This window comes from Dendrobates tinctorius, unplaced genomic scaffold, assembly GCF_039654945.1.
Source record: "Dendrobates tinctorius isolate UK_male_01 unplaced genomic scaffold, ASM3965494v1 ptg000028l, whole genome shotgun sequence".
NCBI lineage: Eukaryota > Metazoa > Chordata > Amphibia > Anura > Dendrobatidae > Dendrobates > Dendrobates tinctorius.
In genome coordinates this window covers 90,484,837-90,509,523 of record NW_027361696.1, presented here as the reverse complement: position 1 = coordinate 90,509,523, position 24,687 = coordinate 90,484,837, and the positions used below count along the sequence as shown (strand labels likewise).

At 40.1% G+C, this 24,687-nt stretch overlaps 1 protein-coding gene across 4 annotated transcripts in view; it reads left to right on the top strand.

Annotated features, from left to right (window-relative positions):
* The window catches only part of EMP3 (epithelial membrane protein 3 (MAM blood group)), a 164,749-nt gene extending 142,655 nt beyond the window's left edge, over positions 1 to 22,094 (top strand). For all 4 annotated transcript variants that reach the window (XM_073571157.1, XM_073571158.1, XM_073571159.1 and 1 more), the window contains 3 exons: positions 5,337 to 5,439; positions 8,109 to 8,249; positions 9,508 to 22,094. In XM_073571157.1, the coding sequence (XP_073427258.1) occupies positions 5,337 to 5,439; positions 8,109 to 8,249; positions 9,508 to 9,677 (414 nt within the window). In that variant the 3' untranslated portion in view covers positions 9,678 to 22,094. The remainder of the gene's footprint in view (positions 1 to 5,336; positions 5,440 to 8,108; positions 8,250 to 9,507) is intronic.
* The last annotated feature ends 2,593 nt before the right edge of the window (positions 22,095 to 24,687 follow it).

Here is a 24,687-nt window from a genome sequence, read left to right as displayed (position 1 = left end):
GGCAAATGCACAAGGCATTCTAATGTGCCACATGGAGGCATCATATGATGGAACAAGGATAAAGTCCTTGAGTGGTCTTCAAGTGGGTAATCCAAGAAAAGCTAAAATGAGTAGGCTGTAAGAAAATTAGAGAACTTTCTGTTCTATAAAGGTGGATTTGAATTAAACAAGGAAACACAAAAATGGTTGGTCCATATATGAAGATTTTCACTTCTCAAGATGTGTTAAAAATTTAAAAATACAATTGACTTTTATCATCAGAGCTCTATCCATATCCCACAGAACATTTAATCCCAGGATTTGGCAGCTCCACTTCTATGCTGAGTTCAATGCAGGAGAGCACTTCCTGTGTCAAACCCATTTCAGTAGGTAAACCAGCTCTCTTCCCTGTGGCTTACGGTGGTTATCTGCAACTTTGCCTATTTTTCCGTATTGGACTAATAACTTGTTCTGCTTGGTGCAGTCCTTGATGGCTCACAGGAGACACAGACCGCTCTTGGCGGCGATTCTGCTGCTTCATTTGATCTCATGTCAATAGAGCACAATCTTCTCTTGTGATCTGCTCTGTCAATGGGGCATCACAGCTGATGCAGTTAGGCTGCAGGTAGCCGAATGTCAATCAGCATGCCCCATCGACAGCACACCAAAAGAGGAAGAGCTAGGTGTCAGGAGTGGTCCATGACTACTAAGAGTGGGTAGAGACTGGCGCCAGTCAGAATATGCATCTGGTTAGTAACTACCTGCTTGAAACTTCTTAACCCCATAGAGGAAAATATGTAAAATCGCCCTTTTAACTAATAAAATGAGCCAATCAGTCACTCCTTCATAAACATCATTAATTATGTGACAAAATAATCAGCTTTCTTTTGTGCTTAACAGTAAGCAGAAATGGAGCTACTGGGACTGACACTGACAATGGGAGGTCGGTAGAGTTTTAATAATGTGAGAAAGTTGTATGATGTTGTTAAGCTTCCTTTATTAGTAAGATATTCAGGCTATTCATTTTGATACGGAATTGATGTATTCATCAAGCTATTTAGGTCAAAGCACACCAAATTTGTGGTGTTTTTAGTATATACTAGCTGACGAACCTGGCGTTGCCCGGGCATAGTAACTAACTGTGGTTAGTTATAAGAAATTATAATGTTTATATTGCACATAAAAACATTTCACATCATACATTCAACACTACAGATTTTCAACACAAATTAACTAAACGATTACCCAAGTATTGATAGTATTTTATTTTCAACTCATTCAAGAGCCTTTAGATAAACAACATTTTTGTTTTTTCCTTTCGGTGCAAAGATGAACAGATTTTTGGCAATTCCAACTCTTGAGCAGGCCACGTAAAGTTGTACATGAGAAAAGCATAGAGATTGCAAATTGATCCCTACTACTTTCAAGGACTGTCCCCTGAGCCTTGTTAATGGACATTGCAAAGGCCTGTCGAAGTGAAAACTGAAGGCGTTTAAATCAAAAGGCAAATCAGATGGAATGAGTAGAATTCTTGGAATTAAAATGTCCTCTCCTTTGGCACATCCTGTTGCTGGGCTGTGTATCTAATCCTATTTTGTGTGATACCATCTGCTGAGCTGTGTATCTAATCCTATTTTGTGTGATACTGTCTGCTGAGCCGTGTATCTAATTTTATCCTCTTTGTTACTGTCTGCTGAGCTGTGTATCTAATCCTATCCTGTGTGATACAGTCTGCTGAGCTGCATATATAACCCTATCCTGTGTGATACAGTCTGCTGAGCCGTGTATCTAATCCTATCCTGTGTGATACTGTCTGCTGAGCTGTGTATCTAATCCTCTCTTGGGTGATACAGTCTGCTGAGCCGTGTATCGAATCCTATCCTGTGTGATACTGTCTGCTGAGCTGTGTATCTAATCCTATCCTATGTGATACTGACTGCTGAGCTGTGCATCTAATCCTATCCTGTGTGATACTGTCTGCTGAGCCGTGTATCTAATCCTATCCTGTGTGATACTGTCTGCTGAGCCGTGTATCTAATCCTATCCTGTGTAATATTGTCTGCTGAGCCGTGTATCTAATTGTATCTAAAAATTGTGAGTAAAGCCATTGCTATATTTTTAAGGGTGCTAAAAGTGTCTGGTAATCTGTTCCAGGCACTCCAAATTTCCTGTTTGTAGTGGAACTCCTCTTGATTCTCTAAGTGGCACCTTTCCAGATTCTCAAGCTTTGACCTCAAGTCGACAAACACCTGAGCTCAGATGCTGTCTTGAAATTCTGCAAGTTGCATCTCCAAATCATCAATTTGCATCCATTGGAAACCAATCAATTCCAAACTACTGCCGCTATTTTTAATGGTGGGAAATTGCACCCATAGCACAGGCCCTTGCCTCTCTCAGCCTCCTCATCACTTATCTTAGTAATGATGGTCAATTAGAAATCCACGACACCCCAGAACAGAAGACTGGATGATGATTACTGTGGTTATGTGGTTGCTGGTATTGGCAATCAAAGGGCCCCCAGAGATGCGTCCCCCACGGCATTCCACTGCTCCCTGCCCTGCCGACCGGTAGTGAGGTTAAAGATCCCCTAACGGCCTAGCCGGAAGTCCCAGAACTAGATGCTCTGTGCCGGAGTTCTGTTATTTGGGCTTACAGACATCTGGCACAGAGTGTCTACACTACACTACAGCAAATGTTTTGTCCTCGGCTATTGCACCTGGCCGTGCAGGAGTCGCGGATGAAACGTCTTTTTCAGCATGCGGCCCCATACCTCTCTGTATGCGGCTGCATGCAGCCACGTGTCATCGAATATGGCTACGCGTGTCAGTGCTGACAGGCATGTCATATGTTTGCCATCACAGTAGTAGGGCATCATACACACCCTGTTAAAATTAAGAGCGAGGGTTGCATCACGATCCTGTAGATATGGTGGAGGAGGAGGACATGAAATAAAAGAAAACAAGAAACATATACCCTTGTTTGGGTGGGAAAGGGTGCATGGGAATACACCAGTAAATAAGGAACATTATTTTTGGCTTTATGTTCCGCTACTGTCACCTAGTATGGTTCAGAAGTCTGGGCCAATCCAAGTCTTGTTCATTTTGATAATAGTCAGCCTGTCAGCATTTTTAGTTGACATGCGGATGCACCTATTAGTTATTATGCCCCCGGCGGCACTAAAAACCCACTCTGACAAAATGCTTAAGGTATGGCAGGCCAGCGGGAAAGGTCAGAGAGGTCCGGCTCCTGCGCACTGCATTACTTTACTCTGCCCTCAACAAGGCAGAGAATTACACCTGCACAGAAGCCACGAAAGAAGCAAGGAGGAGGATGTCATCGCTAGAAGATGGGAGGCACCGGACCCGGACAGCGACACCCATCTGACCGGACCGCCCCCCGGGTGAGTATAATATAACTCATTTTTCTTATCTTTCAGGTTACATCGGGGGCTTATCTACAGCATTACAGAATGCTGTAGATAAGCCCCTGACAGTGGTGGCCGCATCTCATAGGGGAAAAATGAGGTGGCAGATTCCCTTTAACAACATCACTTGTTGGCAACTGTGTCTCATCATCTGCCTTTTGAGACACTAATTGCCATTCCCCACTGTCATCTTGTACTGAACATGGCTGCTTAAATATTTGGGCATTACTAAACACAAGCTCCCCATGTCCGTCTTGAAACGTACAGGAAGAGAGGTCAGAATCAATAAATTGAAGTGTAAAGAGTTCATCAGAGTGTCCGAGTGTGGGATCACTTGTCTCTTTAAGAGTCTCATTGGTGAGAGGAAGGAGGGTTAGGGTGAGGATTACCTGGTCCAGACTCTTCACTGGTGAGATAGGACTGTGTGTAAGACAGAATGGTGCTGTGAAGCAAACAGGAAAATTTATCTGCTATCCAACTGACCACATGTTTGCACTGTCTTCTAGTGTGTTGTTCCGCTTCCCCCTTCAAAGTGGATAGGAAGCTAGGCATCATGGAAGAGTGTGTTTGTTGGACAAAGTGATACAGGAAGCTAGATCGACATGCGGTGTGTGTTTGTTGTGCTCCCGCAGCAGGCACAATTTCACCAGTCCCTTGGCTTCGGCCTCTGCATGCACCATCAGCAACACATCAACTTCCCCTCCCTTACCACACACCTTGTGCATATGGAATTAGGTATGCAGCTAAGTGCGGTATTAATAGGGATTAGAATACAATAGATGCAGGCATTATAGAAAGTTTTATTTTTCCTGCGGCCAGGCCCGTAATGCACTACTAGCCCTTCTCCAGCAGCTCTCTATTCCTACATCAAATAGAACAGCTAACAATAGATGGAACCCTGATAACAAGTTCTGTTTTTTCTGCAGCAAGGTTTACAATCTACTACTAGCCCTTCTACAGCAGATATCAATCCCTGCACTAAATACTACATTACTGTTAACAATGGTAGTGAATACAATTGATGGAGACCTGATAAGGAGGTTTTTTTCTGTGTCAATGCCTGTAGCAAGGCCCTTCTCCAGCAGCTATCCCTACACTGAATACAGCTAACAGCATTATTGATTACAATAGATGGAGCCCTGAAAAGGACTGTTGGTTTTAGGTTTATTTAGTAATGCCTGTAAAGCAATATAAACCATGACTAGGCCTCTAATGCTAACTTTCCCTTCTGATGCAACTCTCCCTACTCTGTTTCCGGGGTACAGTGTGGAGAGCATCGCAGCACCGGGTCTTATATAGACCCAATGATGTGATGAGGTCCGCCAATCACAGTAGTGCCAGTTCCATGATTGGCAGGCAATCCACACATGTTTAGTGGCTGAAAAACAGCCACGAAACATGCAGGGCGGGGACTCGAGCATGTGCACGAGCACCAGAGATACTTGATCAAGTAAAGAGCACACCCGAGCACCCCACTGCTCGATCAAGTACTGAACAGTGCCGAGCATGCTCACTCATCATTAATTTTCACTTTTACTGCACTGGGCCTGATGAAGATGCCAATTTGGTATTGAAACGTGTAGCCTGAATAGTTTTTCAATAAAGGACCCTTGACTACATCTACTATTCTTTGGTCAGTCGTTATCAGCAGCGCCTGTGTCCTGCACTTTTTTCTCCATTTTCTGTAATTTATTCTAGCGATCATTGAGATCTGAACCCTGGTGATGAAATCCCCGTCATATGCCACCAATGTTTAAGGTGATACTACCCTTTTAGGAATAATGAAGCCTATGGTAGAACGTATGTTCCATTGGCTGCCATTACAAAAAATATGAGAATGACATACAATGCCGGCTAGTACTAAGTATTTTAGGGGTGAAAATGGTGAAAATGAACGTGGAGCCTAACCTACCTGTGTTTATTATATCTCCAGTCTTGGTGGGTGCTCTCACAAGATGAGACTCTGAACCTATGGCACGACTGCATTTATAACAACAGCTCGGAAAGCTGGATGTGCACTTCAGTGTCTACAAATGGTAAGCTTGAGTCCCCATTACACATCGTGATACATTTATTTGAAATCTAGTCTTGTTGGCACCAGAAACTGTTGGCATGTAATATGGAGGCATTTTTCATTTTTATGTTTTTTCTTTTCATTGACAATGATCAAAGACCATTTAGCCATAAAGAAATGAAATCTCTATATATTACGAGATTACATAATGATTCAACTCACATTAATTTCCCATAACTTATTGATCATTGGGGATACAGCCACTAGGACCCCCGGCCTTTCCGAAAATAAGTCTCTGGATCCAAAATCTGGGACCTACAGATACTCATCTTTTAAGGTGCTCATTCTTTTCCTCTGCCCCATTAATTCAGGGGGCTGCCAGATAAATCTGAATACAATAGTGCTATTTCCAGCAGCACTATAACTGACAAATGGAGAAGGGACAGAGAATACGCACCACTGCTCCATTCAAGAAGGAACTGTGCAGAGCCAGAATCTCAAGATCCAAAGATGTGTTCTTGGTTTCACTGAGAGTTGCAGCAGTCAGACCCCCAGTGATCAGTAAATTATCCCATATCGGCTAATGGGGATAACTTTCAATTCCAGGAATACCAATGTAAGTGAATAATTCACTTTATATTGTTATTAGTGGGTTTTCCCCTTCTAGCCCCATTTTACAAGAGTGAGTAAAAGAGATAGAACACACTTGAGTGAGGGAAGCAAAATAAGACATGCTTGAGTTCTAATTTGTATTGTAGTGTAAACCCCTTTAATCCAAGGGCGGACACAACCTGGTGCTGTCACGTGACTGTAGTTTGATACTCCTGGGCTAGGAGATCCTTCCCTATCCCTAAAGCTAGGGGTGCCCTAGCTATCCCTGCTCCCTGGATTACTTCTAATGGCGAAGATGCTGGGGCCATGTACCTTGCTGAGCTCCTGAATCAGCCCTTATCCTTTCCTTCCTCCACCCAGGGAAGTGGGGAGTAGATGTACATAAGATCACAGAAACCAGACTAACAAGGAAAGACATACAGGGATAAATAAAAATACCAACCATACAAATATGGACTCAAAAACACCAGAGTAGGACACCGGGAAGTAAAAGGAAGAAGCAACCAAATAGGAGAGGATGAGAATATGCACACAGACAAATCACCAAGCAACAAACTTTAGATAAACACTCCAAATGCCTCCCCAACAAACACCTACAACTCCACACCAGGCAATATAAAACTAACACTGGCAATTCTGATTGCCAGAGGCGAGTATAAGTAGCAAGGGAGAGTGGCCAACACTGAACAGCTGAGATCATCCGAGCAGGAAAGCTTCAGAGACTCTCAACTGAATAGATTTAACTCTTTCACTGCTAGCAGAAACCTACACCATTTAATATGAAGGTGAAGTACTTCTAATCAGTGCCAGGAGTATGTGAAATCAGACACTGCAGTCTTCTTAACCCCTCTGTCGCAGTAAACCTGTGACAAGTGTAACCTGTTCAGCCACACTGGAGTCCAAGAGGTAAAAGGGCCACTACTACCTCAAAAGCTTTGATGACCTATTGGACTGCAGAAGACCCATATATTGTTCTTACACAGGGGCCCTCTTCTGTCTGTGTCTGCTGCTGCTTTAATCAGAAACCTAACAAATGATTCATGCTGTCCAAACCACAGGCAGCAGGAATCAGACACTGGCTCTAAGTGCCATGTGTGGCCTTCCCAGTTATTTATAGAGGGGTAATATTACATTGGGATCATGGGACTTCATCTCTCTTTTTATACGTCCTAAAATCTTGTGTGCTTTTGCAGCTGCTGCTTGACATTGGGTACTGCTGCTCAGCTTATTGTAACCAGAATACCCAAGTCCTTCTCCTGTTCTGTAATTCTGAGTATACTCCCATTCAATGTATTTGCAGCATTTACTTCTGCCGAGGTGCTTTACTCTACATTTATCACCAATAACACTCATCTGACCTGTGTTTGCCCATACAAACATCTTATCCAGATCGTTCTCTAATATTTTACAGTCAAGCTCAGTTTTCATTCTTATACAAAGTTTTGTGTCATCAGCAAAAACTGACACTTTACTCTTAATCCCATCCACAAGGTCATTAATAATGAAGTTAAAAAGAATTGGCCCTAGTACAGATCCCTGCGGTCCCCACTGCTCCTAGTACAGATCCCTGTGGTCTCCACTGCTGACATTAGCCCATTTAGAGAATCTCCACTTTACAATGACTCCTCTCTCTTAACCACTTTTTACCAATCTGCATATAGTGTCCCCTAATTTTGGCCCCTAGAACTTCAGTAGGAGGCCATTATGAACATGCAGATTTGCGCTTATCTCCAACATGTTGGTTAAACACGACTTGTCTAATGAGAGCTAACAATCTTACAGGGTAATAAAAAAACAATTTTCATATCAATCAATTTTTATTAATTTATGTTTTCACTGGCTCAAATTTAGGATTCATGATGGAATTCGGCGATATTTGACAACAAATTCAGAAAAACTCTTAAGATTTGCCTTAAAAATCAATTGTGATAGCCAGAGTGGCCCATACTAAGGACCCCATAACATGTACAAGCCAGAATGTTTCCACAAAAATCACAGACAATCACAGACAGTTAGTGATTACATTGAGCACCATATACAGGACAAGTCCGTGAAAAGTTTGTGTTCTGTCCTCCACAGAGTGGTTCCACGCAGTTCAGGCTCTGGTTGTGCTCTCAGTCCTGTTTTCCAGCTTTTCCTTCATGCTGTTCATGTGCCAGCTCTATACTATGGACAAAGGAGGCCTCTTTTATGCAACAGGTGTCTTTCAAATTCTGGCTAGTAAGTATTACATCCTCAATTTTTACTTCATTTCAAAGTGGATATATTTCATGATTTGTTCTATCTCGAATCCCACTCCAGCGTTACTTACAGTGATTGTACTTAGCATTGTCTGAGCAAACTTTAGATGAGATCCTCATAGTACAAACGATTTTCAAGAGTCTTTGTCTTGATGATAAATCAGAGACATTGCAGGAGATGATGACTGATTAGTTCACACTACATTAGTAGTGTTAGCTTTTACAGATTCAAAGGGAATTTAATTAATGTGGTACTTACATAGAGAATTTGTCAAAGTTTTAAATATAGCGAAACTGATGAAATATGAATGACATTTCTGGGTTCTTGTTCAAGGACCATCGTTTCCAATGAGAAGACTTATTCCCCAGTCTTGTAAAAAAAAAAAGCATTAAAGCAAGGGTTCTCCATTAAAGGAATTATTTACAGTAATTCTTTTACTATAGGCCTAAGATCTAATAGGTAGCTGCTGATTACCTGCCTGTTCTGCCAGTCACCAATCTCTTGGCACATAGTGGTTACACACAACTCCTGCCAACGATTCAGTGACTTCCGCTGATGACACCTACACAGAGCAGGGGCTGATCTTATGCTCTGCCTGTTTCATGCTTATTGACAGCCGACTACCCGCTGCCTAACTGCAGGGAGCAGTTACCCCCCATAAAGTTATGAAAGATCTTTGGGAAGGGGGGACATTTAAATATTTTTATTTTTTTTTCCCTTATAACTGGGGCTAGTGTATTAGCTTCAGTTACAAGGGAAATGCAGCCTCATGGCTGCATAGCAGAGCTGTCTGTCTATGACCCAACAACTCCTGTTCCTTCCCTATCACATGGCCACTATGTATGGAGGAGAAAGCCTTAAAAGCCCAATCAGCACTTCCTATACTGTATATATAGTGCTTGTTTAGCTCTAGCGATCAAGAAGAGAGAGATGGTAATAAACCATCTCTGCCTTCTCTATAGTGAATCCAGCTACCTCTATCCCCTGGATTCCTGTGCCCACAGCTACATGATCAAGTATAGCTGTGCTAGTATGCAGTGACTTTGGGAAGAGTATGAGCGGGAAGTTCAAGGTTAATGGGTGGTCCTGAAATTCTTCTCCCCATTCTTGCTTTTTCCAATTATTCTAGGAGTGTGACGATGTGATAATCTCTTCTGGGTTGTATCACTCTTGGCATTGTTACTGGGCTCCATTAGATAGCATGTCGAATAACTGACTACTTGTATCCTTTGTGCAGGTCTGGCTGTGTTTTCAGGAGCCGTGATCTATGCGACCCATGTGACAGAGTTTCATAAAGATAAGGGTGAAGGAGGATCCTTTGGCCACTGCTTCGTCCTGGCTTGGGTGGCTTTTCCCCTCAGCATGTTGAGTGGCATCATGTACATCCACCTAAGAAAACGGGAGTAACTAAAAGAGACACTTTCCCCACCACATATACAGAGATATAAGCGAGAAGCATTGGACAGATTTGAGGATAGCGACCTGATGGGTTTGTCCTGTGAAGACGTGACCATTTGGAGTACTAACAATATTCTATTTTTCCCCCACATCATGGAAGACCAGATTCCCAGAAATACTCATCTGATACTACAAAGTCTGATTCAGCAGAGCAGGTTTCATGAAGAGGTCTCATATTTACCCCCATCAGTTTTAAAATCAATGATGTTGCATAGAATAAGCTCTGATAGGATACATTTAAGGCTTTATAAGATTTATTTTACCTTTTATTCTTTATAACGTTAGCATTTAAGATTGAAAAAGTCATCCTACAAGGAATATATCTTAGATGCCAATATTTTCTTTTCTGAAATACCTTAGAAGTGTTATCACAAGGCATTAGCAGGCAAGACGGCAGGGGAAAGCCGCTTTAGAAATGACCTTCTGATTTTCCTGCCATTGTAAATACTATATTATATATATATTTTTAGTACATTCAGATTGAGAATATAAAGGTGGCGATTGCATACAGATTATAACTCTGTTTTAGAGATTTTATTAGGTACATTTCATGATTTAATGTGATTACGAAAACTGCTCCCTTCACCACCTGGACTAATACCATTATAGGGAGCCAGGCAATTACATTTCTTTCTGTCGCCAGCAGAAAATCGTTGTCATTTATATGATGTCTCAACTGGATGGGGAAATCGAAGAATATAGTGACAGTATCTGGTGCTCATGTTTTGGTGACCTGTCCATGGGACCTGAATCCCTTACTGTGAGGCTTACCATAAGAAGGCTCACACTTGTAAAGGCAGCCACCCCCTATAGTAACATAATTTATTATTGAAAGGGGTTGTTAAATTAACAAAACCCCTTTCCATAAAGTTTAACATCACCGAAGGGATGGAGGTTTCCTGCTTGTGAACTCCATTAGTGCAAACCCATTAGAGGCGCCATGAAAGCACAGAATTTGCTTTGGCAAACCTGGCTCATTGGACTGGTTATCATGTAATACTACTTTCTGCAAAATGTATGGCCAAGTGAAACTTCCTCAGGTGATGGAAGTTTCTAAAGACCCACAGAAATCTTCTCATCACTGGGCCAACTTGCATTAAAGGTGTTGTCCAGGACTAGCACATTGATTTTCTATCTTAACAGGAACCGGTCACCAGGTTTCTCCTAAATAAAGTAGTGCCAGCACCTGTAAGCCCTATGTGACAGCATTCTGAAAGCTGTATATATGCCCCCAATGTTCTCTGCATAGCACAAAAATAAGCTTTTATTATACCCACCTATGGCAAGGCATGGTTCAATGGGTGTCGCTGGTCTTGAACCAGCGCCTCCTCTCTTATGATGTCTTTGACGCAGATAAAAATAAAACATTGCTTGTTATATGTGGAGAGTGTGAATGACAGACCCACAACATTCTGCACGTACTTAGTAGTTTGAGTTCCAGCTTGAAAGGAAATCCTGGAATGTCCGAAAAATGTCAAAGGGCATCAGAGGATCAAAAGTGATAAATCCCACAGTGCACCCAAATCACAAAGTCATCACAATCCAGTATAGTAATAAATCCAGTATAGTAATAATCCAACCGTATAAATCCTATTATTTTTAAAGAAATATTTTTGTAATCTGATACTTTTATGATCTAGAAATGTGTTTTATTAGTTTATTAGTCCTAAATAGAGACACTACTTGTTACCATTATTAATGGCTTATAGGAGCACTCAAGCATTTTTGTCATTGCCCGCTCTGTTACCAATGACTAGTAAAATACTTACCGGTTGCCATCGTTTGCTATTTCCAGTGCTGCTCCATTCCGTTTCATGCCTCATGTGATTGTAGTTGTGATCAGCTGACTCTCACGTCTTCTGTGTGGACCAGTGGTCATTTTCTCAATGTAGGTCTATGAGACTCATAATAAGGCCACATTCACATGTTCAGTATTTGGTCACTATTTTACACCTGTATTTGTAACCCCAAACCAGGAGTGGAACAATCAGAGGAAAAGTATAATAGAAACACGTATAAGGCTACGGCCACACTATCAGTATTTGTTCAATATTTTTTCTCAGCATTTGTAAGCCAAAACCAGTTGAGGAACAATCAGAGGACAAGGTATAATAGAAACAAGTGCACCAATTCTGCATGTGTGACCCCCTCCGGGTTTTGGCTTACAAATACTGATGTGAAATACTGACTAAATACTGATAGTGTGGCCGTAGCCTAATAGTATAAGTATAAGGGCAGAGACACACTGGCGTATTTTTCGTCCGAGAATCGCATCGTAAAACTCGCACTGGCTGTCTGCTCTCCTGACCTGAGCTTGACAGCTGCATAGTAATCCATCATGCTGTCATGCTCAGGTCAGGAGAGGTGCCGGCCAGTTCGTGCTATGCGATGCGATTATTGTATGAGAAATTCGGCAGTATGACTCCAGCCTTGTAGAAACGCTTATGCCACATACACACATTCAGTATTTGGTGAATTTTTTACCGCAGTATTTGTAAGCCAAAACCAGGAATAGAACAGTCAGAGGAAAAGCATAAGGGCTCATACTCACTGGTGCAAAAATCGGATGAGTGTAATTCGATTAAAAATCGGATTGCACACTGACCAATGTTAGTCAATGGGTGACATCTCATTTGCAATTTTTTTTCTCAGCCAAAATCGGACTGAGAAATGCAAGTCAATGGGTGCGATTAAAAAACGGACCAAAAATGGACCATCCGTTTTCCATCTGTTTTAAACAGATACATTGCCATTCTGTGGCATAGAACACTGTAAAGGGTCCTGTAAATGACTGTGGAAAAGTAGATGCTGAGAAAAAGAAAGCGGACTGCATATGGATGTAAAACGGATGTAAAGATTAAAAATCGCATAGAAATCGCATGACACTCGCATAGCACTCCTCCCTTTTTTACAGTCCAGAAATCGGACCCTTTTTTTAATCACAAATGGGGATGAGCCCTTATAGAAACATTTGCACCCCTTCTGCATTTATCACCCACTCCTGGTTTTGGCTTAAAAATACTGTGGTAAAAAAAATCACCAAATACTGAATGTGTGCATGTGGCCTTAGGCTGGAGTCACACTAAACGATGAAAAATTGGCCTGAGTCTCCCTGCCGAGAATTGCCAGAGTGTCATGTGAGTACAATCTGATTTTTCATACCTAGCATCCGATTTACATCCGAATGCAGTGCGATTGCTATCCGATTGAAATGCGATTTTAACATGATCTTTTACATAAAGCAATTCTCTGTCATTTACACATTGTTTTAAAAGGAAATATTCAGCAAAAATACACACATATATATAAATAATAGATAGATAGAAAAATAGATAGAAGCCAGCAATTCATGTGCCGCGTACAGTAATATCACAGCGTGACAGTTTAGAATAGGATAGAATAGATATATGCACATACAATACATATATATATATATATATATATATATATATATATATATATATATATATATAGATATTAGTGACACACACATGCATATATGTATATATATTGCATAGATAGGTAGAAGAAAAGCCGGCAATTCATGTGCTGTGTATTGTAAAATCACTGCAGGAGCCGACAGGATAGAAGAGATGGCTTACATATAGTAAATACAAATAGAATAGGTAGATATATAGATGTCAGTGACAAATGCAATTAGTATAGTGTGTGAAGCTTACTGTACATGTATTTAATTAATAAAAGATTATTTTTCAGAAAAAAATGACGTTGGCTCCTGCGCAATTTTCGTAACCAGAAGAGGGAAAGCCGACAGCTGGGGGCCAATGTTTATAACCTGGGAAAGGGGTAATACCCATGGAGCCTCCCAGGCTATTGATATCCGCTCACAGCTGTATAATTAGCCTTTACTGGCTATTAAAATGAGGGACCCTAAAAAAATGACGTGGGGTCCCGCTATAATTAATAACCAGCAAAGGCTATGCAGACAGCTGCAGGCAGATATTAATAGCCTAGTGAAGTGCACAAACAATCTATGTTTTGTGAGAAAACTACTTTAAAACTAAGAGGGATGGTCACAAACAGTCATGTCCAAAAGTGTTGGCACCCTTAAAATTGTTCCAGAAAACTATTTCTCTCAGAAAAATATTGCAGTTGCACATGCTTTGTTATACACATTATTATTATTTCCTTTGTGTGTAGTGGAACAACACAAAAAATGAGGGGAAAAAAGGCAAATTGGGCACAATTTCACACAAAACTCTAAAAATGGGCTGGACAAAAATGTTTGCACCTTCAATTTAATATTTGGTTGCACACCCTTTGGAATAAATAACTGCAATCAGTCGCTTTCTATAACCATCAACAAGCTTCTTATACCTCTCAACTGGAATTTTGTAGCACTCTTATTTTGCAAACTGCTCCAGGTCTCTCATATTTGAAGGCACCTTCTGCCAACATCAATTTTAAGATCTCTCCACAGATGTTTGATGGGATTTATATTCAGTCTTATTGCTGGCCACTTCCGAACTCTCCAGTGCTTTGTCTCCATCTATTTCTGTGTGCTTCTTGGAGTATGTTTGGGGTCATTGTCCTCCTAGAAGACCCATGACCTTGTATGCAAACCCAGTTTTTTTTACACTGGGCACCATATGGCGACCACAAACCGTTCGGTAATCTTCAGATTTTATGATGCCTTCGACACAGTCATGGAACCCAGTGCCAGAGGCAGCAAAACAACCCCAAAACATCTTTGAACTTCCATCATATTTGACTGCAGGTACTGTGTCAACCTGAACATTCTTTTTATGTGCAAATTAAAGTATTTAAAGATGTTTTACACTCCTGCCTTACTTCAGTAGAGCTATTATTTTCCCATTGTTTTTTCTTATTTTTTTTGTATTTTGCTATTTTGTAACATCAATATTGATGTCTGCAAAATACATGTATGGTCTCATCAAACATGTCTGCTATCTGACTGATGAAGAAACCTTGGATCATTAGATAAAGACGATGAGAAACAGAGACGTCATATCGCATTCATCTTATATAGGGTGCCAACTTCTAGGATGAGGTATGGAATTTTCTTAGGGATTTCTGTAGATATCCTAGCATACACACTACCAACAAGTTCTCTTACCTATTGTGGCTTATTATTCATAAAGTGCCTTATCATATTTTAGGGATTTAGTTTAATAATTAATAATAAAAGTTGTTTTATAATTTTTTTATGTAAGCAGAAAAGAGGGCGAAACCTTCAACACAGATGTGATCATAATCAAATCAGCCTTTAATTATTTCATTAATATGTGTAACAATGTAATTTATTTAACCCTTTGGGAAGTTTCAAACCTTTTCTGAATACCCTTCAAGTTTATATCTTCGACTCCATATTAGGAATTCATCATAATTGTTCACTACACAATTGGATTGAGGATGTAAGCCATGGAAAAAAAATCTGTATTATCCAATAATTGCCTTTAAAGAGCATCTTCTAAAGAGTACAATATTGTAAAGAAGCCAAGATGTCTGTTGAAAGCTTCCTTTCTTGGGGAAAGATTATTACCTTGGTAAACTAAGGCCGGTACAGGCAAGTCTTGTGCTTCGTTCTTATTATTCTAATATAACTAGCATCCAACATTATTTCTGTACCTACCAGAATTCTAAGGAAATGTACACATCATGTCTTGAACGTACGGTATGTGTTGGTATTTTGTTTCTTCTTGACTTGTTCAGATTGATCCAATTATATAATGAGCAAAATACAAGTTCGGAATTATCAGACTACTGACACTTTAGTGATTGAAAAAAGTGATGATTTTCTGAAACTACTAACTTTTAAAAACTTGAGCACTCATTCATACAATATTCCTCATATCTTCTTAATATCAGATTAAAGAGGTATTCTCAAATTGTCTCTTGAGCACTACAGAGCTCTGCAGTCTCTTTACTTCTCTGTTGCTTGGTGGTGTGCACTCATTTTTGAGTGACAGTTCTGGTCAGGAGCCAAAAGCTGCAATAACACATTCATGGTATGCCAGTGATTATCCACTCTGTCATCACTATATTTACATATAAAGCTAACAGGACCTTTGAACACGTAGACAGCTTAGGACATAAGATCCAGACATGTGATTGGGAGAACTGCTCTGAAAGCTGTTGCTGATGTGGGCACATAGGGAGATTGTAATTCTACAGAACAGATAAGAGCACCTTGGTCAGGAGCTGAGATGGAGGGGGGAGGTTAGTAGCTATAATGAATATAAAAAAAAAAATCTACACAACCCGGTTAAAACTCCAGGTTTGTGTCATATCATACCAACTATAATATTTTCAGAACTATTTACACCTTTAATGTCACCTATAATCTGTACATTTTAAAAAAAATTTCATTGAAAAATAAAGTGAAATCTTTTAAGGTGAAAAAAAATAACTATATGTGGTTTCATAAATATGCACTAATACTTTGGTCATGTACCCTTTGAATTTACGACAGCATTCAGTCCTTTTGGGCTATCAGGAGTCTGTCAGCATGGCACATCCAGAATGGAAAATCTTTGTCGGCTCTTCCATGCAGGAGCACTCCAAATCTGTCAGATGGCGAGATCATCTCCTGTGTACAGCGTCTTCTTCATGTCACCCACTGATTTTTCAATTGGATTCAGGTCTGGTCTCTGGCTGGGCCATTTTAAAAAATTGATTTTCTTCTGACAAAGCAATTCTTTTTTTGATTTGGAGGTATGTTAAGAGTCGTTGTGGTTCTGTAAGGTGAAATTCATCTTCATTTTCAGCTGTTTAGCACAGGCCTGAAGGTTTGGTTGATTTCTATATGTCCAAAGAATACAATAATTGTTAGACACTTCAAAACGAGTACATCAAAGAATGGTCTATGGTAGTGTGTGTTCTACCACTAGACAAAGAAGTGATTCCAACTCAGGAAGGTGAAATAAAAAAAAATAATTTTTATTAATATCCAATAAAACAATGATAAATATTGTTAAAAAATTATAGAATAAACAGGGCTAAAAACGTAAGTTCTAACAAAGCCATGTGTCAGGCCAACAGTATATATCTTTAACAGCGTTATGCCTACTCTCAGCAATGTATTTACATTTTTTGGCACTCTTTATTTACAAGCTTTCATTATTGGCATGTCCCCATTACTTATCATTGTTTTCTATTGGAGATTTTAATATTAATATAACAGTTCCTTACCAATATATTTTCACTTCCCCGTCTCTCCTTTCTTTTTCCATGTGAGAGGACAAAATAAAATAAAATAAGGGTGTATGAGGAATTAGATTGTTGACTTCTATAATAGCAAAGAAGGGTAAGGAAGGAGTGAATACCTAGAAGAAAGATGGATATTATTAAATGAGAATATTGATGTGTAATTGCTACAAGGAATATTAAGTAACTGTATTAAAGCTAAGGTGCATTGAACAAATTTTTTTTGTACCTATTATTTTGTTCTAGCTTCAGGTATATTAACCTGTACCAAGGTGTATTTATACCCCTGGGTCTATATGGGAGGGGGGGGTGAATTAGTAGATTAAAGGAACACATTCCTGAGTTGGAATCACTTCTTTGTCTAGTGGTATAACACACCACAATAGACCATTCTTTGATGTACTGAATGTTTTGTTGCAAAATTGACTGACATTTGGAACTGCTCATATTTTCTTCCACCTTGAATGAAGCCCCAGTTCCAGCTGACAAAAAACAGCCCCGAAGCTTAATGATGCCTCCACTAAGCTTCACTGTAGGTATGGTGTTCTTTTGGTGAAGCAATGATGGCTGTGCAGTAGACATACTTTTTGCAATTATGGCCAAAATGTTCAACCTTAGACCATAACACATTTTCCTACATACTTTTAATAGACTTAATTTAGCTTTGGCAAAACATAGCCAGGCTTGAATGTTTTTCTTTGCAAGAAAAGGCTTCTGTCTTTCCACCCTTCCCCACAGGCTTGACAAAGGAAGAATGCAGGAGATTGTTATCACATGCAGTACACTACCAGTACTTGCCAGAAATTTCTGCAGTTCCTTTAATGTTGCTGTGGACCAATTTATTTCTTGTCTTTTCATCAATTTTTGAGGGACTTTCCATCCTACATACTGTCACTGGTGTGCCAAATTTAAGCTACTTCTTAATAACTATCCTGACAGTGCTCCATGGTATATCTAATACCTTTAAAATGTTATTTTACCTTGCCCCTGAATGATAATTTTCAAAAATGAGTTTCTTTTTCAGTGTTGCCAGCTGTTTCAGAACAAAAGTTTTTACTGCAAAATGAAACTATGAAAATCCTACTAAAATAGCTAAACTTTATAGGGGGCTAATCAGAATCACTGTAAATGATGGCGGCTGTATACTGACTACTATTTAACATGAGTCTAAACGTGATTGGCTAAATCTGAACACAATCACATTCCCAATTATAAGATGGTGTTCACACGTATGCTACCACATTATCTTTATTTCCCCTCTCAAAATTATTTCAGTTTGTGTCTCAATGGACATGTACAGATTATTGCTGATGTTATTGGTGGAAAAAAATCTGAAATGATCTTTCTTGATATGATTTTTGATACATGACAAACACAGGGGTGTATAGATTTTATATATTCTCTGTAACTGTGCTACAGAAATCAATTTGCTGGGAAAAGCTATCTAGGATATTAAGAGTTAACTCCTCTCCTGGAATGTAACTACTGCACATTCTTGGCTAATGGTTCAGTGGCAGATCACTTTGAAATCAAGCTATACACTATGTAAAATAAAAGCTATTGTATGAGGAAAATGACAGCACATAGAAAAAGCAAAGCAATTGCAAACTTGCTTATTTTCATGCTGTATAACTAACTAAAGCAATTTAATAATATGAGAATGTTACTTTGCTGCAAAATGAGTTATTACATTTTCTGAAAATGTTTTTCTACCAAAGCTCTTCAGATGAATGTTTCCCAGGTCTTGCTAGTATACTTTTTTCATCAATTAATTATTGTTTTACTATGATTGATGCTAAATATACTTTTATTGGTGTATCAAGCCATGCATCCATCACATGTAGATGTAAACCATAAATGTTCAGATTAGAGGACTGCAAGCAACAATCTTGAAATCCTTAAGGGAATATTTAAGAAAGTTTATTGGAAAATTGTACAACTTTATTAACCAGTAAATAACCTTTTCTTCCTGGAACTGTGACACTAACTTTAGTGAAAGAGGAAAGCTGCTCTGTGATGCAAATACCGAGCTGTGAAATACCAGATGTAACCTAAGGTAACTGCCAGGATTCTATTAATAAGGTAAAATCATTAAGCTTGATTAAATCATTTACCCCTTAGGTAAATTCTACTTAGAGAACTTTCTATTCAGCTGTAACCAGGACCTCACCACTCCATAAACTTATTAGTACTTTTTTACACCAGAAATGCTGCATGCGGAGATCTTGATGGAACCAATTTTCACATTCTGTGTGAAGTCTACACTTTGAAAACTAAAGCCATGTAAGCAACCAAAGACGTTATTTCTTGACTAACAGAACAGAACATTGGGCTATGTCCACACATTGTGGAAAAGCCTCAGACTTTGCACATATTATCAGCGTGTAACTGTACCAATAACAGCACATGCTGTGAAGTTTTAATATCTATGTTTAAAGGGAAACTGTCTGCCTGATTTTACTCCTGAAACTATTTATATGTGAATGTGGCTCTATCAAAGACAAGTCCAGCATTGCCTTAACATGGCCAGTCAGTTTCTCAGTTACTGTGAAATTAGCCTGTGAATTGATATGTAAATGAGACTGGAGAGCTATGGTAGATCTTAAACCTCTGTCACTCCAGCTCTATTCCCCACCCAGTGCCACCTCTTCCTGCATAACTGATTACCACTCCTTTGCCTGAAGTCACACAGAATAGTGATTTTCAGTCAAGCAAAAGGAGGCGGTGTTGGTTGGGGAATAGAGCTGGAGTGACAGAGGTTTCAGATCTACCATAGCTCTTCAGCTGCATATCTATTCAAAGCTGATCTCTCAGTGATGATGGAATGGACTGGCCATGTAAAGGTTTAGCTGGACTTGTCTTTGAAATAGCTACATGTGCACATAGATAGTTTGGGGGTGAAATCCTGCTGACAGATTTCCGTATTTACTTCACATGTGGTGTGGATTTTAAATCCCCCGCACGTCTGTATATAAGCTGGAATGGAGGTGGGTTTTCTGCAGATTTAAAAATCAATCATACATCCCAATATATTCATGTCCTCTAGCATTTTAAAGCCTCATTGCTTGGTGCCATGTTGATCCCATTACTGCCCAGCAACCCGTGATGATGACCTGTCACATATGTTTGCTGCATGAGGCTGAATTTTGGCCTCAAAGAAAACATTGCAATAAATATTTTAATATCTAGACGTTATAGCCATTTTTAATTGTTCCAATGCATGTAAACTAATTTATGAAGAACCTTTTCCATTTTGTTTGAAAAATCTACTATTTTATGTCTCTAGATTTAAGCAGTCATATACATCTCCATGGCTACAGACTACAAACTGTGTAGTCAGATTCATCTGTTTGTAGTCTGTAACCGTGGTGATCACTCTTGTCCTCAGGTTGTGTCTTGTATTGCAGCTCAGGTTTACTGAAGTTAATAATAATAATAATATTTATTTATATAGCGCCAACATATTCCACAGCGCTTTACAGTTTAACAGTTTGAAAATGCAAGTCATAAGTAACAACGTTAACAATACAATAATTAAAGCAAAATAAGACGAAATAGATCTAAGCTGCAATACTACATACACCATAAGGACCAATTAAGCACTTTTCGTGGAAGAGGCAGATCAAATTTAACTTAACCCATTCATGAACTGGCAAATTTTCACTTCTGCGCTTTTGTTTTTTCCTTCCCTTCTTTCTGCAGCCACTTTTTACATTGTCCATTGACACAGCTGTATAAGGGCTTGGTTTTTTGTTTTGTTTTTTGGGAAGATTTGTAGTTTTGAGTTATAAAATTAATTACTGCACACCATGTAACGTACTGAAAAACGGGGTAAAAAAATTCAATGAGGTGATAAATGCAATATTTTGAGCATTTTTGTCAGCTTCAGCTTTTGAGAAATGCCTGGTAGGACAAAATGTATGTGCAAGTTACTTATTTGAAGTGGTTTCTGATGGAATATACTTCTCCAAACTAGGCACTGACAAATCAAAATGCTGCAAAAAAAAAACGCTCCGGAAAAAAAAACTATTCCAAATCGCTTAAAAAACACTTCAAAAATGCTTCTAAAAACTCCTTCAAAAACTCTTCAAAGAAGGTAAGTTTTGCTGAGGCAGTTTCCACTAAAAAAAACTCAAATTCATTAAGACCGTCTTTTTTCATGAGGGTTCTTGGGGTGGAGTGTGAAGCTCCTGATTCATTAAGAGGCACATGGCTAGGCAAGAGGCGTCTGGGATAAGATTTATGGAGTAAGACACGTCATGTCCTGTTATGCCCTCGTCCACTTTGTTGCAACATTTTTGTGCAGCCAGAAAAGTTGAGAAAAGTTTTGTGACTTTTCAAAAACTTTTGTATCAGATTTTTGGCGTAACGGTTTAGATGAATTAGGGCCATTGTTCAGTGGGCACATACCCTGAAATGGCAGCCCTCTATCAGGCCCCCAGCTAACAAGGTAACTCGTCAATTCTCCACGATTGCGTCATGGGGAAAGCCAATGGGAACTGCTATGGTCACTGACTTTTAAATAGTCAAAACAGCAATGATGGGAGCTAGCCCCGTTCGCTGCTGTTGCAGGCAGCAGACAGCTGGCTTTTGCCTGATATTGAGGGGTTTCAGCTCTTCGCTTCGCTCCGTACACGTCAGACACAAACTGTGAAGAATTTGAATCTGAATTTTACATGATAGGTTATTCAGGGGTTCAAGTAGTTGGCCCATCATATAAATTTACCACCTATCCACAGGATAGGTAATAATTTGCATCTTGCTGGAAGTGCGACCACCAATCCTGAGAACGGTTCTCTACAGTCTCGAATTTAAGTGGAGTTGTGGTCTCACATGTGCACCAGTGTTTCATTTATTGCTTTGGGAATGACTGCGCTCAATCACTCAGTAGTTGGCTTTCTCCATCAGTCCCAGAGGCACGGGATGGTGGTGTGCATGCCACACCATTGCTTCTTTCAGAGGGAACTCCGGCGCCCCGTTCTCAGGATCGCTGAGCCGGCCCCTTTACTGAATTAGCCCTACAATGAAGATGAAATAAAGTGTTAAATTGTCATTCGTTTTGACATAGTTAAATAATGCAGAAATTGTTTTAATTGTGATAAATGCAGTAACAGGTATGTTGTTCTACACTATATGCCAGAAAATGAATAAAAAGAATAAACTTCTACAATAAAACGAGAGTTAATTTCTTTTAGTCACCGTAAATTACATGCATGACTCTCTCCATCTTTGAAGCGTGAATGAAAATACCTCACAATATCCACTGTGCCGCATGTAGTGTTCAGTCACCATCACAAACTTGCCTCCGGCTTGATTGATAGGTTCATCGTTTCAAAATAAATATTTTTTTTCTTTCTGTAGTGTAATAGGTTAGAAATTTGTTCTGCAAAGCTTGAAAGAGAAAAGAAGGCTCGCTGAAGTGTTTCTTGCTGCAGTGTTTAGCAACACTAGTCGGACCATGAAATCGGAGGCAGATGGAGTGACTGAAGATTGCAGATTTATAAAGGTCTAGAACATTGCTGGCATAAATATCTAGCATATAGTCAAACCTTGTGGTAAATGCTTTCCGGAACAAATACCAGGAGTTTGCGGTTATGCGATATATGATGCTCACTCTTCTTCAGCTAGAGAATGTTCAGGGGTGCATCCATCTGCAAAGTCAGTGTGTGCAGAAAGTATTAAATATAAGGATAGCACAGAGGTGTGAAAGGCAAAAATACAGATTTGTGTTTTAAACATCCCATGACACACAAATGTATCCTCAATATCTCCACTTCTGAACTGCCTTAACTGATATTATGAACCAGTTCAAGACTGGGCCATATACACCCAGTTCTTGACTGTTACACTGGTGACCTGCACGGTTGGTGGGCGCCATCCTATTCACTGCATGCACCGTTCTGCTCCCCCCAGTGTCTGACCAGCTCACCGAGCTGCCTCATGCAAACCCTTACAGCACTGCTAAATTCTCCTGTTCCAAACACAAACAAAGCACACAGAATGACAATTGTGCAGAAATATCCTGTTGCTGAAGAGTAGCCACCTGGCTATAGGGAGGCGTGTCCAGACTGTAGAAACTTAAAAACACTGTATCTTGCAGAGTTTTGCTTCCCTGGCCTATCCCCTGCCAGTAGTGGATATATTAGGCAGCTCCTCCCTTCCCACCTTGCTTGAACTTAGGTTCTAGTTGCAGTCTGTCTCTAGTTTCCTGACAAGGTACATTATTGTTTCTTGTTACCGACCTGGCTTTTTTACTTGCTCTGTCTGATCTCTCTGCTCCTGACCCTGACTATATATTCTGATCCTGTGCTGACCACTCTGACCTCGGACTTCCTAACCACATCTCTGTATTCGCACAGTTTAATCATTATAATAATATGTCATAATACATATTGTACCCAAAGGAAAAATCAAGATCATGCCCCTGATGTAAAAAATGCTTACCGGATTATGTGCATATAAAGGACCCACAATGAAGTGACTAATAGTCATAAATGGCTCTAAAAAGGAGAAACAGCCGTATGCTATTAATAGGTAAGGATGCGGGTATTCAGGCATGCCTGTCAGTTATATGGCCCATGATTGTGACTGCTTATCATGTATCAAGAACGCAGAGGGTCCCAAAGGAATAGCGCTGCTAACGTGGTACTGCAAGAAAAGTACTCTGGTAATGGCACCATTAGAACCATGTGTGTACGCTCTATACATAGCGGTGTGTCCGGAAGTGAACTCCCGGAAGTGACATGGGGTCCAGCATTGATTAGGAGAGGTTGCCATCTGCTCGCCAGCAGAAAACAAGTGGAACCAAAATATGCTAAAAGGTTTGCAGGGGGAACAACCTAGTGTGCTGGAATGGATCCGATGACCCACAAGAAAGACTTCCCTGGTATAAAAGCCCTGCGTGCCCAACCATGAGGAGATTTGGAGCCAGGGAAGGGAGCAGGGCACACGTGCTCCAGAAACACTGCTGAGAACAACATGACAGGCCTCAACTGGAAGTCTACACCACCAAGGTCCAGATTCCGCAGAAGGTATCCCCAAGAAAGGCTTACACTGGTCAGAGCCAGAAGCTGTGCCCTGCTCTGGTCAAGCCTCTGAAGCCCAATTATGCCTGTCAAGAGCTGAGGCGAAGTCATCTCCACCTTGACCCTGAGAGACTTGCACCAATGGTCAAACCGAGAAGAGCCATGTGGAGATTGTGACAGGAAAGGCACGCCTGCGATTGCAGTGGAACAGGACAGGTGAACAGGGCTGGCACTTCCAGCTATCACCTAAGGTACTGTGGTCAACTGGGATTAGGAGCACAGGTTGGGAAGGGTCCAGTGGATGTGTGGGAGGCTTATCGGGCTTTGATAGACTATGTCAGGAAGAGACTTGCAGCCTAGCGGGAAAACTCAGTGACCCCCGCTAGGGCTAGAGCTTCAGAGAGAACTCACGTGGTGACTCCCAAGACTGCGCACACCACCTTTATGAACAGGACACTAACGTTAAGTGATAGACTTTCTTGTTTATTCTAAACCTCTTGTGATTTCCTATACTGTTAAATTGCATAGCTACTAACTCTAAATGCTTAAAGGTTGCTGCTGTATATAAATAGCATTATATCAACCTCTGACTGTTTCAGCCTCATGATCTCTGCTTGTTGCATCCAGACACCTACATTACACGAGCATGGAGGTCTCAAGTCTCAAAACCCTTAGCAATCTGCAGGCAATTAGAGTGGCTGCCAAATATGAAAGATCATACTCAAAGTTTAGTTACTCTTTACCTG